Source organism: Sphaerodactylus townsendi, linkage group LG08 (assembly GCF_021028975.2).
Source record: "Sphaerodactylus townsendi isolate TG3544 linkage group LG08, MPM_Stown_v2.3, whole genome shotgun sequence".
NCBI lineage: Eukaryota > Metazoa > Chordata > Lepidosauria > Squamata > Sphaerodactylidae > Sphaerodactylus > Sphaerodactylus townsendi.
Genome location: NC_059432.1, coordinates 72140282 through 72158482, shown reverse-complemented (window position 1 = coordinate 72158482; position 18201 = coordinate 72140282). Strand labels below are relative to the sequence as shown.

The 18201-nt window shown below is 43.6% G+C and overlaps 1 protein-coding gene across 3 annotated transcripts in view; it reads right to left on the bottom strand.

Moving 5' to 3' along the window:
- The window catches only part of SLCO2A1 (solute carrier organic anion transporter family member 2A1), a 62753-nt gene that overhangs the window by 38740 nt on the left and 5812 nt on the right, over window positions 1-18201 (bottom strand). Inside the window, exon 2 of one of the 3 annotated variants that reach the window (XM_048504853.1) lies at window positions 3127-3264. The exons of 1 other annotated variant lie outside the window; for it this stretch is intronic. In XM_048504853.1, coding sequence (XP_048360810.1) covers window positions 3127-3264 — 138 coding nt within the window. Of the gene's footprint in view, window positions 1-818; window positions 862-3126; window positions 3265-18201 lie in introns of those variants that run through there. One more of the 3 variants, XM_048504855.1, reaches the window with a different exon arrangement.

The window sequence follows — 18201 nt, the reverse complement described above, 5'->3', positions numbered from 1 at the left end:
TTGTAAAGCTATGTAAAACAGCAGTTCTCATCCCTGATAGCTAACTGCTGGTTCTGGTCTTCTTTTTGTTTCTGCCAGGACCTGAAGCCCATGTTTACTTCAGCCCATTAACTTTAGACTTCTGCCAAAGTGTGGCACATCTGCCAAAGCCATGCTGAAAGTACAGCCTGTGCACATGCAGCAGAGACCTTGCTAATTCAGTGTTTCTCCTCCTTGTTTTCCCCTCCAAGACTCCAAGAACTGGATAGCAGCTCTTGCCAGGCTCCAGATGCTTTGCCAAATATCAGCAAAAACCAAAACTGTTGCTGGTTTTGATTCACTAGGGCTTAAAGCCAAAACCTGCTCAAAGAAGGCAAAATCTAGATTGCAGCCCCAGCTGGTACAAAAGAATACTGCAGGGGGTGAGGATCCTTCATAGGTGAGTGGGTACGTTTCATTTACTGCAGCAATGGCAGCGGATGGACAAGAACCCAGATCCAGACCTGCTTATGTCTTATTCAACCCAAACCTGATTTGGGGACTGTAGAAAACAATGCAGGAAGGAAGATGGTATTATAGACCAATCCTGTCAGATATTGGAAGCTAAGCAGGGTTGATACTTAGAAGGGAGACCACCAAGAAAAACTTTTCTTGAAGACTTGCCTCCTGGGGTCACTTAAGTTGTCTGTAACTTGATGGCACTTCACACCTAAACTCACAGAGAAAGCAATAATTTTTTGCTGTTAACTAAGTACAAATGAAATCTGTCTTCTGTTGCAAGCTTCGCTTTCAATGGCCATTTGCAGGACAAGTCTGGCCCAGACACTTTTGACTCTTACCTCTAAAAGCATCCAAAGCTTCTCCTTTTCACTTGAGTCAGTTCCAAAAGGAAGACCATGAGCTCAGATGCAGAGGAGGAAGTGAAGAAGAGATGAAGAGTGAGTGTGAGCAACTGACGGAGATGCTGACCCTGTTCTAAATCAAAACTTCCCAGGGTATCTGAGCTCCTTAGAACTGCCCTTAAACAACTTATCTTTTTGATGAAGGAAAAAGAAGAGGGGGGTTCTGAACCCTTTTCAAGAGAAAAAGACTGCAGTGAACTCCGCCTTAGGAAACAGAGAACATTTGAGGAAGGAAATAATTGGAGAGTCTTCTGCACTCCACATGGTGCTCAGAGAAGCAAAGCAAACCTGAAATCTAGCAGCAAAACTGTTGCTTTTGGCAAGGTATCCATCCAGAGTGATTACTACATCCCTGACGAAGAGGAATTTCTCATGAGAAACCCTGACAGAAACTTAATGATGGGGGCATAAATAAAAGTGCTACTATAAGAAATGCTACCAAGCTATGTACAGTCAAGTCTTGGATCAGGCAGGGGATGCTGTAATGGTCTGACTCACTCCTCTGTTACAAATTGGGGGGTTGTACCTTCTTATAATTATTAGAGTGTATCATAGCATTACACATCAAATGCTCCAACACTTCTGAAGGGCTGGCAGAAAGCACATATTTATTTAAATTTATGGGTGTAGCAGGACTCCATTGTGGGGAGGCACAGAAATTTAGGTCAGGTCCTCCTCTTTCTCAGAGAAACAGTTACAAAGCCAGAAGCCATTAGACCCCAAAAGGACTTTCTCACTGTCTTCTTCCCTGGAAAGCTCTCTTATCACTTGATAGGAGCAAGTGCTACTCTGAAAAGTATCTGTGCTGCCTTTCTTTAAAAAATGTCTCACACAATTGCTAGTCCCCACTAGCAGTTGCTTGTAGTACAAGTAACAGTACAAACAGTACAAATTTTTGACCCTCTCAAATACACCATGGTGATTTCCGCACAGAGAAATAAAACGTCCTGCAGACTTTTAAAAAAGACCCATTTAGGCATTTTGTGTTCTCACAGTGCGAAGAATACAAGTTTTGCTAACCAAAAACAGATCTTTTTGCCCACCTGCCACACGGAGCTCTTGTCAGTTTCACAGTTGCACCCATCATTTTGTGTGCTGCTACAGAAATTCTCTGTGCCTCCGCTATTTGGTGAAGGTTCTCCATGGAGATTTCCATTGCTTGCAGCTTATGTTTGCTATTTCACTGTAAAAAGTAGATGAATCAAGTTTGTTTTGCCTAGCAATCCCCAAATGTATGGTTTTTCCTTTTTGTTTTGAGGAGGATGTCTGCAAAGCTATGGCAACACAAATATGCTCATATTGCAGCTTCTCTAATCACGTCACTGTAGCTTTGCAGACATTCCCCTTGGGGGAAAAAAAGGAAAAACGGAACATGCATGGAATCGTTAGGCAGGCAGGAAATGTCTTCAACCCAGACTGGGGGAAGATGATCACTAGTTTAGTGATTTTTTTAAAAAACTCAGATTGAGCAAAATAAAACGTTTTGAAGATATTTGGGGGAAGAAAGCTGTGCGAACTTCTTCCCCAAAACGGTTTTTAAAACGTGTAAAGACATTTTATTTCTTCTGTGCGGAATTAACAATGTGATAGAAAAACTTGTACAGAGAAGTGAATGGGTCCCTCCAAAATGTTGGCAGCAATAGGAAATCAACTTAAGGAACAGAAACAGACAAGCGTTCTACTTTGAATGGCAGTTTCACAGTTACTCAGGGCCCAAGTACATGTTCCATTAAATGCTCACTTGTTCCCAAACAAGGCTCAGTTATGTTGCGCTGTCTCAGTGGTCTACTTTTCAACTGCAGAAGCCACAGGGCCGAGAAACACAGAACATCAAGAAATGTAGTAAGTTCTACTAGACATAGTGGGGCAAGGTGAGCTAAATGTGAAGTTGTTGTTTTGGCAAGAGCCACACACTGAAATGAAAATGAAAATAATATTAGTTTGGCTAACAGTTATTCTAGACTATGCTGCCAAAGCTATCCTGAGTCACTGTGACATTGTTCTACTGCACACAAACAGCTATCCAGTTGGTAATTAGTGGCAAGACATCATAATAAGCATCTTCTTTGCCTTCACAAAGCTAACACTTTTCTTTTGCTTTCCCTCAGCCCACCCCGTTTTTGCACTAGGGGAAAAATTATCAGTACTTAACTAGGATACCTAGAAGGATCAAGGCAATACCCAGCGAGCTCAGAAAATAAATGCCTCCAGCGTCCTTCTCATGGACTATGCTCAACATTGTTACCTCATGCAAACTGGAGAGGAAGCCGGAGGAGAAACTGGAAAGGCCAAAACGTTTCTCAATGGTCGTCAGGCTGCTCTTGAAATACGCACTGTAGAGGAGCTGAGACAGTTGTAGTAGGCCATGGCAGAACACAAAGACCTGTCAGCAAAGTCAAATAGAATTAGGTGTATGATCAAATGAAACCCCAAGAATCCCCAACCCTCAGTTGTAGCACCATCACATTGGCAATTCTGAGGTACATCACAGTTACCAATATTCATATGAATAACGCTCACACACAAAAAGATGACCGTGGCTTCAGGTGGGTGGTCATGTTAGCTGGTAGTGTTTGTGATATATCTCTATGTGAATGCATGCACCAAGTCACAAATGACTTATGGCAACCCTGTAACATTTTCAAAGTAAGTGTTTGTCACTGCCTCCTTCCTTGTCGGCTGAGAGAGTTCTGAGATAATTGTGACTGCCCCAAGGTCACTCAGCAAACTTCATGTGGAGGAGTGCAGAATCAACCTCAGTTCTCCAGACTGGAGTCCATTATACCATGCTGGCTCTCTAGTCTGAAGTAGCAGAACAAAATTTGAGCCCATTAGCACCTTGAAGATCAAAAGAACCCTCCCCTGGTATGAGCTTTTCTGCGTTAAAGCTCACTGTCAAACAAGGTGATTGACTTGATTATCTGAAAACCAAGTTCCCTTTTTCCTTAGAATCCTTTCTGGAAGTGTAGAATTCACACTGAAAGTAACCTTCTTAACTTTATCCACTAAAGAGCAGTGGCTCAATTCTTATTGCAACTGACTGCAAGCGTTCTATAAATTCAGTAACAATATTGTTAAGGTGAGATCCAAAGACAATACCAAAAACAATGACTCAGAGAAAGTTCCCAATCTGGTGAGAGGCATTATAAAGAAGGTAAGGAAAGGTTTTGTAATTTGAGTGATGGATTTCAAAGGTTACACACAAACAAAACATTGCATGTACTGTTGAAGGGTTTCCAACCTCCAGGCAGCACCTGGAGATCACCAGCTATTAGAATTTACCTCCACATGACCAAGATCAGTTCCCTTGGAGAAAATGGCTGTTTTGGAAGGGTGGAACCTGTACAGGCTGTACGGAACGATACCCGGCTGAAGTTCCTCCCTTGGCCAAACCTTGACATACCCAGGTTACACCCTTCTAAATTGCCAGTTATTTCATAACCAAGACCTGCCCTCCATACCTTACCTTCTGACAAAAAGGATCTCTACTGGGAGTAGGCACCTTTTTAATCAGTATTTTTCAGGTTTAGATTTAATACTCCTGAAAAACCTAAAAAACCAGATTCCGAATATTAGCTTTTTCGAGCTGTTTGAATTTTTTTGCATCTCATAGGCCTGAATTCAAAAAATTCCTGCTGCCACCAAGTTCCATGTGGAACTGGGAGGCTGCTGGCAGGTGCAGAGCTGAACGCTGAGCTCTTGCAGGAGATGAATTTTGGGCACCACATTGAGCTGGGAAGTAGCAGTGTTGGTGACAGAATTTTTAAAGTCATGATTTGGGTTCTGTTTTTTGGATCCATTTAAATTGTCACTTCTTTGGGGGTGAACCCCCCTTCCCCCCAAAAAAATTGGAATTCTTTAAGGAGGGGAGATTCTATTTGGCTTTAGCCGAATGCCCACACCTAGTGTCTACTGATTATTACAAGTTTAGCTAGTGCTATCTGTTTTTAATGAGCACCACCTGTTCAAATAAGCAAAGATGGGAATTGGCAGCTAACAGGCTGGTGACACCCCCCCCCCCCACCGCTCAGTGGGGTTGCAGTATCTTCCTATAGTAAATATTATACCTTAATGTAAAAGTTATGGTTCATCAGCCATCCTTCAAAGAAAAGAAAAGAGATCTAAATACACATAGGGTTAAAAGAAACTGGGAAAAGTCCAGGATTATTGGCCAGCACAGGGTTGATGGATTCAGATTTATTGCCGTCTTAGACTAACAGAAAACACATAAGTCTTACAAAGTGCAAAACGGAGTCATTGGTTAAAAATAACAGACATAGATAAGAATTATATCTAGTTAGAATTAGTTAGATTAAAATACCATTGTGCTTCATTTACAGAATATTGGCCTGTTTGTGCCATATTTGGATCATTAGATCTAATTCTGTTCTAATTTTATGACAAAAAGGAACAAAAGATTGTTGAATCAGGATAGCATCAAGACTTTCCCCCCACATATGGAGATGGGGGCCTCTCCTCCAGGAACATGTTATTCGTTTGATTTATTTCCTGCTTTTTGATCATAAGGTTCTAAAAGCCACTTACATTTTTAAAAAAAATAGAAATATTAACTTATTTTTCTCTGTTACCATATCAAGCATATCATTGACCACTACTAGGGATGCCTTTGGATGCTTTAGAGGTAGGAGCCTCCAGGTGACCTGGAATTACAGCTCACCTCCAGATTACAGACATCAGTAGTCTGGATAACCCCGGGATAAAATGGATGCTTTGGAAGGTGGTCTGATATCTCTATCCTGTATCCTTCCCATACATCAGGAATTTCAGGAATTTCCCAGGAATTTAGTGTCTACTGATTACATCAGGAATTTCAGGAATTTCCCAGTGTGGATCTTGTAGTCCAATCCCCATTATCCCCCACCAGTGGTCAGGGAGGATATGGCAACCTTACACACTGCTCTGGATGTCTTGAAAGAAGAGTTTGGATTTATACCCCACTCTTTCTCTCCTGTCAAGGAGACTCAAAGGGGTTTACAAGCTCTTTTTCTCTTCCTCTCCTCACAACAGACACCTTGTATGTGCAGCTGAGACAGTTCCGAAGCACTGTGACTAGCTTAAGGTCACCTAGCAGGAGTGTAGGAGTGGGGTAACAAATCTGGTTCACCAGATAAGACTCCACTGCTCAAGGGAGGAGTGGGGAATCAAACCCAGTTCTCCAGACTAGACTCCACCTGGTCTTAAACACTACACCATGCAGAAAACCAAGCAAGAAGGAGCCAAGCTTCACGGCTTTGCTTCAGATTTTATTCCATTGGTATCTTGGGAATCCATACCTTTCATATGTTGAAAGAAAACTAGGATATAGAGGTAAACAAAATAATTTTGTTAAAATTCCTCAATAAATCTAAACAGACAGCAAATAAATCTGGGCTTTTGAAAAGCTTTGCATGTAGTCCAGTCTGTAATGAATTCCGCCATCTTGCTAGCCACAAAACCATCCACTGCCGCTTGCAGGTACTTCTACAGGAAGTGCCACCCCTCCCTCTCCTAGCTGATAATGGTTGGAGCATTGTGGACTCATTTCTCTCCATCTACAAAATAAGCTGCCAATCAACATTTGTGGTTATAATGTGCCTTAAAGGCAGCTTGAGCTCTGCCGTTAATGGCCAAACCTGCAGCTTTTCTTTTGTACAGTCTGCAGCAAAGAAAACCCACTGTGAACCAGGGCATTTATGAGGGCAGGAATGGAATCTTCTTTATTAATTGAAAGCGGACTGCTAGCTATTAGGCAGAGGAAAAGGTCTCTCTAGAGAACAGTATGTGCTTTATTAAAGCCCATGTGTTAACCACAGTTTGCGCAGCTGTTTCAGAATGATGCCAGGTATTATGATCAGGTGATAGAAGAGATGTGTACTGGTTACCAGCTACTGTTCTGCCACAGGATAGAGACAGCACCGGCTAGAATATCATCTCATTACATTTGCAATTGTGTAAATATAACAGGAAATAATTCATTAATCAGTACAGTACACAGTTCAGTACAGGGTGTGTTTTCCAAATCAAGATTCTCTTTTTGGTACCAGTCAGTGCTGGAAAAACATTGTTACCCTCTACAGTTTTTTATGCAGTGATATGTGATCCTCATGTACAAGCAGACCCCCAAATCCATAACATCTCCCCTACCCCACACAATCCAGCACATTCATCTATCATTTGTTTACCCTGCCCTTACATCAAGGAGCTCAGGGCAATCTACAGGCTCTCATCATTTTAGCTTCACAATAAACTTGCCAAGTAGATTAAGTAGAGACAGAGAGAGTAAGAAGAAAAAGAAGAAGAGCTGGATTTATATCCCACTTTCTCTCCTGTAAGGAGACTAAAAGGGGCTGACAATCTCCTTTCCCTCCCCCACCCTGTAAGGTAGATGGGGTTGAGAGAGCTCCAAAGAACTGTGTCTAGCCCAAGGTCAACCAGCTGGCATGTGTTGGAGTATACAGGCTAATCTGAATTCCCCAGATAAGCTTCCACAGCTCAAGCAGCAGAGCGGGGAATCAAACCTGGTTCCTTCAGATTAGAATGCACCTGCTCTTAACCACTATGCCACTGCTGCTCCTGTGGCTCAGTGTCACCCAGAGTGGGAACTGGTGCCTGGATTCTCCTGGATGTTAGTCAGACACTATAGTCTAAGCAGTGGTGGCGAACCTTTGGCACTCCAGATGTTATGGACTACAATTCCCATCAGTCCCTACCAGCATGGCCAATTGGCCATGGGTCTAGGGGTGGCCAGCCTACGGTACCTTTGGCCATGCTGGCAGGGGTTGATGGGAATTGTAGTCCATGAACATCTGGAGCACCATAGGTTGGCCACCCCTGCTCTAGTCACTATACTGGTTTATAGCTGTTTCCCAGTCATACAGCCAACACATCTTGCTAGTACTGAAGGATACTGGCCATGTAACTCAGAGACACAGTCCCAGCTATCCCTATTCTCAGGTTATGTGTAAACTACACAGGTGATCTCCACAACTGTTTTATAACTGAAGCAGCCACAGAAGGAGGGATTATTGGAAGACATGATGGGGGAGCATATTAGACATTTCTAAAATTATGCACAGTGCAGAGTCGTCGCCCCCCCCCCCCCGAGCTTTCATGAAACTGTGGAATGCCATACATTTCCTTGGGATATCACCAACAACATTTATGAGTGGAAGATTCAGGACAGACTAGAGAATATACTTGTTTGCACAGTGCATAATCAACTTATGGACCTCACTCTTCCAATATGTGGTAGCGACCACTAGCTTAGATAGTCTTAACGGGAGAACAGACCAATTCACAAAGTGTGAGTTCTATCAGCAGCTATCAATTCTGACAAGTCGGTGGAATCTCCAGGTTCAGTATGCCACTGAGTATCACTGGCCAAGAAGCAGTTCTGGAGACCAGCTTTCATTCTCTGTGTGCAGACTTCCCAAAAGCATCTGGCTGGCCTTTGAGCAAAACATGATGTTGAGCCAGATGGACCACCGGTCTTATCCAGCATGGCTTTTCATATAAGGGTGCAGTTAGCCCATCACGGGAGAACACCAGTGAGGGGAAGATCAGCTTAGCCTTAGCCACAAGCCACAGGATCAGTAGTTGCTGGGAACCCCTTTCCCCTTCCCTTCAAGAAACAACACAACCACAACAACCAGTTGCCCTATGGCAGTAGATGCAAGTGGGTAGACAATCTGGCGCCAAGCACTGTCAAATAACCTCCAGCATGAACATACATAACAACTGCAAGCTGTTGTCAGAATCACTGCTATTGGACCACAGCTGTTTTGGTCATGTTCACAGAATTCCATTTCATTGCGGTTTCCCCTTTTTCAGCTATGAAATCTTGTGTTGGAATTCAAGAATCTTGGTCCCTCAAGAACCAGTTAGATTCTAGATCCAGTAATTTAGCAGAGTGCAGAAGGCTATGCTGTGCAGGAAAGCCCCATCTCTGTAGGTGCCAGGAACAAAAATACTCAGTCCTTTGTCTATTCAAACTAATATGCTACATTTACTGTAGGAACTCCATTTCTGGATAGGACAGAGTAAATATAGCTTCCTAATCTAGACCAGGGGTAGGGAACCTGCGGCTCTCCAGATGTTCAGGAACTACAATTCCCATCAGCCTCTGTCAGCATGGCCAATTGGCCATGCTGGTAGGGGCTGATGGGAATTGTAGTTCCTGAACATCTGGAGAGCCGCAGGTTCCCTACCCCTGGTCTAGACTAACTAACTAGGATGTAGGGAGATACAGAACCTGCATGCTGTCCTCATGGTTCTAAAGTAGAGAAATGTGCATGTGAGTGGAGGTGTGAGAAAAAGAGGGAAAAAAGGAAGTGTCCCTGAGATGATAAGTCTGCACATCAAAAAGTTAGTGTCAGAGCAGTCGAGAAAGGATGCCCAATGCTTTGGCCTCTCTATCTTTCTGACTTTCTAGTCAACTCTCCCTCTGAAGTCTGAGGTGAAGAGACAGCCCAAAGTCCTTCACTTGCAACCTTTTGTATATCATGTGAGCTTCTCAGTCTCAAAATACATACAGATGTGGTATGAAAGATGGTATACGTTTTTGCTGTGAAAAAGACAAATAAACCAGAGAAACAAGGGTGATAGACTCCTGGAGGATGTATGTTGACTAGGTTAAGGAAAGGAAGTGTTCCATATCCTGAGACACAGCAGGTTCCTCCCTATTTGATCTATGTTTATTTGGCTCCCTCTTTTCCTTGAAGCTATTCTAATTTTGGTCACCATACACACAACAATCATGAAACCAGCAAAACCAGACCACTCACATACAAGGCAAGGCTCTCTGCCGACTGGATGGATTTTTCAAGTACACAGAATATAAGACATTGTGAATTAACCTAAAGAAAAACAAAATTTTTAAAACTGCCTTGTGAGGGCTGAAAATGTTGCAAGCATTGAGAGCAACAAAGCTCATGTAGATGGAAGGGGGAAATCAGCCTGCTCAAGTTTGTGTATTTGTGCGTGTGTAAACAGGCAAAAGGACATTTTGCATACATTTTCAGGGAAGCAGAAATCTGCTGTGTGTGTCATACAAACAACTGGATAACACAAATCAGTGGCTCTAAGTCAGAAATCCCGGTCTCAGAGATAACACTGCAAACACTATAGGAAAAGGACAACATCTGGAAGCACACTAAAGGAAATCAAAAAGGAAATTCCACTTGACTTGTTTCTTTTCACCAACAATATGATTGCAGGAGTAGCTGTGATCTGGAAGCTACATACCTCAGTTGTTACACCGATGGATGAATCGTGCAAGTGAACAAAGAGGCAACATTGCACAGGAGCTGACCCAGAAAAAAAATAAGAACAAAGAAACACTTGCTATAAAACCAGTTGGGTGAACAGCTACTGCATTCTCTTTCATTGAAACTTAAGTGATTCTCACACAGCAGGGAGTCAGAGCACCCAAGCCAGATCATGTTTCTCAACTTCAGGAAATGTTGGCAATTTTCAGGCATGCTGTGAAAGACGCACAAAGATGAGGCATGCATCCACACGCACCTGTCACCGGCACATGCATCTAGGCTTTCTTCAATCATTGTTTCAATCGCTCCAATGTTTACCTTTAAGAATGGATGAATGATCATGGCTGCAGGCTGTTTATACAAGCTGCTTCCCTGTCTTCCAAGCCAAACCTGACTTTTAAAGCAAGACCGATTACGCAGGCAGCTTTTTTTTTCACACCCAGATGCTACATAGTCTTGTACCAACAAGACGTTGTTAGGAAAGCACAGACTTCCATCTCACGCAGACAGGGGCAGTCCCACCCCCCATGCTACGGGGCTCCCTGAGAAGGTCTGCTCTTGTTGGAGGAGGAGGAGAAGGAAGAAAGAAAAAGAGTAGGCTTCTGCTGCCACCTCTCATACCTGGCCTATTAGGCGTGCAGACTCCCACTCTTGTCACAACCACTCAAGTCAATGCTGTCTGGAACTTGGGCAGGAAGGTTACTTTGGGCCTGCAACATCCAGGGCTTGGATAACCAGCTGTTGGCAATGGTTCCCACCTGCCATGCAGGAGCAAGGGCCACTCCTGATGGCGTCGTGGTTAAGAGCAGCAGTGGCGTAGTGGGTAAGAGCAGGTGTACTCTAATCTGAAGGGACTGGGTTTGATTCCCTGCTCTGCCACCTGAGCTGTGGAGGCTTATCTGGGGAATTCAGGTTGGCCTGTACACTCCAACGCATGCCAGCTGGGTGACCTTGGGCTAGTCACAGCTCTCTCAGCCCCACCTACCTCACAGGGTGTTTGTTGTGAGGGGGGGAAGGGAAAGGAGTTTGTAAATCCCTTTGAGTCTCCTATAGGAGAGAAAGGGGGAATATAAATCCAACTCATTCTTCTTCCTTGCATGGCCCTAGTGAGAGGTGGTAGTAATTCTGAGGTCCCATCCTAAACTTTTCCCCAGGGCCCCAGAGAAAGTGGGCTTCTCAAAGATTTTCTTTCTGACACTATATTCCAGAAATATGCGATTCACCATACTTTGCCAAATTTATCAGGAGCTAGGAGTCATTAACACCAGTTGATTTGATTGCTTAACTTTTTGACAAGATCTTGTTTTCATCTGTGCTCTGTAGTACTATAATGCCTGATCTTCTGCTTTCACCCTTTCATAATACAAACCTTCTTCTGTTTGTGCTTTCAGCCCACTGAGTATAACATGTCCTGTATTTGAGAAAGTGGGCTTGTGAAAGTTTATGTCTCAATAAATACGTTTATGTTTTTGATGCCACAGTTGTCTGCAGGTTTGACTGTATTACTATTTAACATGAAATATCTTTTCCCTTTGGGGCTTTATATTACCAATCAGTAATACAGATTAGGAAAAGTTATTCAGAAGTGTTGGCAGAACCGTATTCTTTGACCTTTTAGTTGCTATGACTGTCACCATGATAGACTGGCTACAAATGATAAAAGATTAACTAATATGTTAAATTAAGTGATATGGAATATGAATGCCAGAATGATTTAGGGAAGTGATTCTCAAACTGTGGGTCAGAATCCAAATGCATGTTGTGACTGACATTTAGATGAGTCATAAGATCAGGAAGGGGGTAGAAGTGAATAAGGTGAGCTTGGAAAACACTAAGTGTCAAATCTGGGTTAGCATCTGCATTATCAATGGGAGATTTGACCAACCTTGGAGTCAAGCTATTTATTTACCAAATTTGTACCATATGTTTCTGGCAATCAGGGCCGCCAAGGTAGCTAACAATAAAAACAGCATTTAAAAAAACAGATAATAAAACCAACTAAAAGCAAAACTATTTTATCATATACACACACACAAAAAAAAAACCCACAGAAAAAGCAATTGACACATAAGGCAGGAAGTGGTCACTGAGGAAACCCTTTAGAAGTCTTTACCCTCAGCGGAAGACAATAATAGAAGGAGGCAGATGAATATCCCTGGAGAAGGGAGTTCCATAATTTTGGTGCCATTATCAAGAAATCCCTTCTGTGGGTTGCTACCAGTCTAAATGTCAGAAGTCAGGGCCAAACAAAGAAAGGCTCAGAAGATGCCCATTAGGGTCAGGTAGGTCCAAATAGGAGTAGGTGGTAGTCCATAAGATAACACTGGTCCCAAACTGTAAATGTCTGTGTGGAAAGTGTTTGTCAAAGAAAAGGAATAGGAAACAAAACTGCTGCTATAGTACCGCCCTTACATAAACCTATGGTGAGACCACATTTGGAATACTGTGTACAGTTCTGGTCACCACACCTGAAAAAAGATATTGCAGAGCTTGAGAAGGTGAAGAAAAGACCAACAATAAGGCTAGAGCAGCTGCCCTATGAGAAACAGTTAAAACGCTGAGGGTTGTTTAGGTTTAAAAAAGGCAAGTAAGGAGAGACATGACAGAAGTCTATGAAGTTATGCACAGTGTGGAGAGAGTGGACCCAGTAAGGCTTATGACTAGGCACTTAAGATTAAATTGGCTCTACAGATTTTTTTTAAACATTGCTTGGGCAGCAGCTGCCACCACTGCACAAGGATATTTACTGTGTGACTGAAGGTAAGCTGCGGCAGCCACTTTTGCGGCTGGATCCACCTTGTCCATTTTGTGGCTGCATCCACCAGACACAGCAGTCTGTGCCCACAGGTTCAAACAGGCTGAGGACCCCAATTCAGCCACTTCTGTTTTATGAGATAGTATGACGACAACATATACAAACTAGAGCATAATTTGCTTTCAGCATGTCAACTAGATGCCAGGTATCCTTACAGCTAGTATCTGACATTGCCTGAACTCTTTCATCACGTCTACCTTCCTTTTTCTCACAGCTTACATAAGATAACACAGTCAGTCAACAACTTCGTTTACCCTTATACAATTACTAAGACAACACTCAAACATCCGCTATGAAATACAACCTGTGTTGTAACACTTCAGAAGTATCATTCCCAAGTAGAAGTGAGCACCATTTTTTTTTCATATTCGGGTTTTTTGGATACAAAGATTTTTAGAAAAGCCAGAAAAAGCTGATACCCATACCAATTAATGGGGTCTTTCAGCAGGAAGAGATTGGGAAGGTCTGAAAGGGGGCAGAACAGCCCTGATTGCCACACTGCTGGCTCCAGACCAGTGATTCCCAAACAGGGTTCCATGGTACCCTGGGGTGCCGTGAGCATGTCCCAGGGGTACCGCGGCAACGCTACCGCCCCCTCACTTTTGTGGTGTCTCTTGCCAGCCCCAGCAAGGACATGGAGCTGTCCAGGGGCAGGGCCTGCCGCAAGGTCAGCAGCAACTTTCCACCCCCCCCCCCAGTGGTTCCCCTGGTAGGGGAAGGGGGCGGTGGCATGCAGGGGCACTGGGAGGGGAAGGTGGGGGGATGGCAGGGGTACTGTGAGATATGAAGAGTGAGGTCAAGGGTACCGTGATGTCAAAAAGGTTGGGAAACACTGCTCCAGACAATATTCCAGACACCTACACTTTGCTGCTAGCATGTGCATTTTAAAAAATCTGCCTGGCTCCATTATTTAAAATCCATCAGGCACATTATACATTATTATACATATGAAACTCTTGTTATTCCTGTTATATTTCTTCAGATTCCCCTCATCCTGTATGAAATTGTGAAACTTTTTCACTGCTGCTAGGCTGTGTTAAAATTGTACGGGAAGAAGCAGAATACTTTGGACTGTCCTTAGTAGTATACCCTTATGAAAGATGTTAAGGTAGAAGGCACAGACTGATTCTAGGCCACTAGAGAGACAGGATTTGGACCCTGATGGGAATGATCCAGCCACCTTTTCTGAAAAAAAAAAGAGGGCTCCCTTCTGACCACTCAAAAGGGCTATGCTAAGGATTATGGGACCACACAGGGAAAATCCATAAACAATGGGGCCTGTAGTAAGGAAGAAACAGAGATTTTGTGAAGAGGCTGGCTGGATCCAACCCTATGATCCTAATTCCAGATTTCATCTCCTACATTGATACAGCCCTACTAATACTTTAGGTAGCCACTCAAACAGTTTCCTGTTAGTGATCTCTATGAACAGATACTGCTACGAAATCTTTTTAATTGCAGTGAGCCCTGAGACCATTTGCCAGTAAAGTATGTGTTCTGTCAGTGTTGGATTTCCACTGCATATTCTTGACCAACCTGCCATCATGTAGGCTAACCTACCCTGTAGGGTCATTGTGAGAATAAAAAGGGGAGAAACCTGTGCATACTATCCTGAGTCCCTGGTGGGGGAAATGTGGGACACAAAAGGTGAGCCCTTTTGGGATAGGGCGGTATATAAGCCTAAATAATAAATAAATAAATAAATAAATAAATAAATAAATAAATAAATAAATAAATAAATAAAAAACAAATAAAACCAATAAATAAATACCTTAAACCTATTACTGATAGGTTTGCTGATATCCAATGCAAGTTTGCCACCCCACCAACCCAGTCCTAAAAGAGATTATTTTTATGGCTAGCATATCAAATGCCCTATGGATTGAGGCTTCCCCCTTTGGCAAGTATATTTCTCCTTCCCCCACTTCTGAAGTAGCCAGTAGCTGCCTTAGTCATCCAACAACCCATGGTTTTTGCATCCATTTCACTGGAAAAAGAAAGTTCAGAAAAAGCAGATGCAGAGCATCCTACTTCCTGAATCCTGTTGCCAATATTTTCGTTTGTTTGCTTCCTGGCACGTGTGGGTGTTCGCATGCATGTTTTACGCTAGGGCTTGATCTTTGTACTTTGTGTGCTCTCTCTCTCACTTTGCAGATAAGTGCCAGAGTGCAATATTGCCTTCCTCTGGAGCGTCAGATCCCTTTTGCTTTTCTTGACCTACACCTTATGCAACTTCTCTTCTCATACCAGCACCTGAGGCCAAGCCTCTCTGCTCTGAGAACCAGCAACACCCCTCTCCTTTACACTAATCTTATCTACAGTGACCACTCCTTGGAGAAACTCAGGCACTCAGCTACCTCTCCCTCTACAAAATGGGCTGGCCTATTTTTAGATCCCCAAAATGGTCTGGCTAAGCTAGCAGCCACTAATGCTTCCCATGGGAGTGTCCTGCCTTTTGATGATCAGATTTCCATACAAAAAATTCGCTTAGCACATCCTTTGAGAAATAGAGCAGCCAAAACAAAAACCATAAAGAGTAAAGGACATCTTGTGATACATATGCACCTTAATAGGTTTCAAAAGTTCAGTATCAAACACTTACTTCAAGGTAACAAACAAGGTAACTTCATCTCCAGTGATCCTGACCCTTCTCTTCTTGCTCATTCTTTGCACCCAGAAGCGTGGCGAAAAAATTCTCAAAACCACATCTTTCTCATCTTTTGCAAGGATCTATTTTCCCCCTGGTTTAATTCTTAGAGCTGACAAGATAAATGTTATTTATATCCTGATTCAATAACACATTATTAGTAAACCATGTTTTCTGGCTAATACCGTGGCGGCAGCCAGGTAGAAAAGCAACCAGCCCAGGACTTGAAGGAATCGAATTCCCAGGCCCAACTAAAATGAGCACAATTTGAAGAATGACATTCGAAGTAGCCTCCCTATAGACAAGCCTACAGTGCCACTAGTAAATCCCCATTCACCATGAAATTCACAGTGACCTTATACCAGTCACTCTTCCATAAGGTAAACTATCTCACTGGGTTGCTTTGAAGATAAAATGGAGATGAGAAACCCATGTATGCCACTCTAAGCTCCTTGGAAGAAGGGTGGGTGACAGCTTGAGTAGGAAGGCTTGCGCCCTTGGGAAATCGCCCTTCCTTACACTTGACTGTATTGAAACCAAAGGTGCATGCTTTTGTATTAATGAGGATTCTGCATTGTGGGTGAAGAGTTAGATCTTGCCATCCTTGAAAATAAATCCACAAAAATCAGTACCCTCAAAACTTTTTAAGAGATCACTTGTCCCAGGTGAGTCATTTGTGACACATTGACCCATTATGCATGGAAGGTTTACCTTATGGTTGGCAACTGCGCGGAGGGCTCTCCTCGCTTTTTTCCATTTAAATACGAAGAGGCAGCCCACAGCCTGCATCGCAGTTTGCCTGTCAGCCTCTCCTTCTCCCAGTTCTTTTAAGTCCACCCATCAACAGCCTAAAAAACATGGGGCCTGTCACACCGGGAATTTCCTCCCCCTTCCCTTCCCTTCCCTTCCCCTCCCCTCCCCACACAAACATATACACACTTGGACCTCAAGTAGATGACGGGTGGGCTGCATGAGGGTGCCATCTGTGGGGTGCCCCGCTGATGCTTCTCGGCACAAAATCCTCCAGCTGTCAACAGGCAGAAGTGCTGCTCCACCAGGTGGGCTGACAGCATTGCCCACAGAATCCCCACATGGCAGGGTCAGCCGTCCTGCTCCCTGTCCCCTCTCCTGCAGCGGTGTCTGCGGCCAGTGCTGATATGTGTCCTAGTCCTTCTTGGAGGTGAAGCCCTTAGGGGGCCTGAGGTGGTGGGTGGCAACTGGGCGCTCTTGGCCGTGTGAAGCGCAGAGGTTGTTGAGCTCAGGCTGTCCATGGTCCCTTGAGCCTGTCATTACATTATAATACTATCTATATATCAACAGCAGCATCTGGAGATGCAGGAAGGAAGACACATGAGAGAAGGCTAGCTGTGTAAAGCAGCGCAAGGCATGGCTGGCCATGGGTGGAAGGAAGAGGAGGTCTGGGGCAAGGCCCACTGGCAAATCTGTCCTGCACTGACAGTGAAGAAAAATTGAATTTATGCTACAAGTGGTTTGACTTGCTGTGGAAAGAGTGGAAAGTGAAGGTGGGTGAGAGGAAACATATCTGTTCAAGAAACCTTGCTGCAGTGGACATTCGCCTCCACCGTGCAGCAAATATTTTATGCATAACTGGCCATCAAGAACCCACATCTTCTGCTTTATAAAATTTTGAGTGCTTAGTCTGGAGGTGATTCGACTTACCACAAGTGACCAGTCCCAGTATCTGTTTACTAGCCTGTCCGAAACATGGAGTCGCTTCATACAGCTTGGGAACTCCAGCTCATATTGGACGGAGGGACCTTTCACACTCGAAAGCTCATACCCTGAAAATCTTGTTTGTCTCTAAGGTGCTACTGGACTCAAATCTAGCTGTTCTACTGCAACCCGCTACTCTCTGAAACTATCTCATAAGGTTCTTTTTGAAGCAAATATGGGAACAAGATGAAAATGACTGTGAAAACCTGCCTTTTTAAAATGGGCTTTACGAACTCTTCAGGTCTAAGTGGTGAACAAATCAGGGTTCACAATGGACTTTGTGCCACGGTCAGTTTGTTTTGTGACACTTCTTCCTGCACCCCATAGCATGAGGCTTAACTCTCTTGTAGGAACCTTACTGTGTCACAACTGTTTTCCCATTTGTGACACAGGACAGTTTTGATTGCATTTGGGAAGGAGAGCAGGCCAGTTATCCCTTCCAGCAGTCTGTGCTGACAGCTTGTGGAGCCCCAAACTGTGTGTTAAATATCAAATAAAAATAAAAAGTATTGTCGAAGGCTTTCACGGCTGGATTCAACTGGTTGTGGTGGGTTTTCCGGGCTGTGTGGCCGTGGTCTGGTGGATCTTGTTCCTAACGTTTCGCCTGCATCTGTGGCTGGCATCTTCAAGTTTCCCCACATGCTACCCTCCTCCTACAGTCTTTTTGCACTGGGCTAATAGAATTTTGAATAAGGTGTGTGTTTGACCTTCCTAACTCCCCCAAATTCCCATGCCTTCAAAACTGCAAAGGATAATGTCAGATACGGAATGATGCCAGGGCATATATTCCACCTCTCTTGACCTCCTGTTTTGATGGAGTCAAACATTTTGCCCCCTCTATTCTCAAAGCTCCAGCAT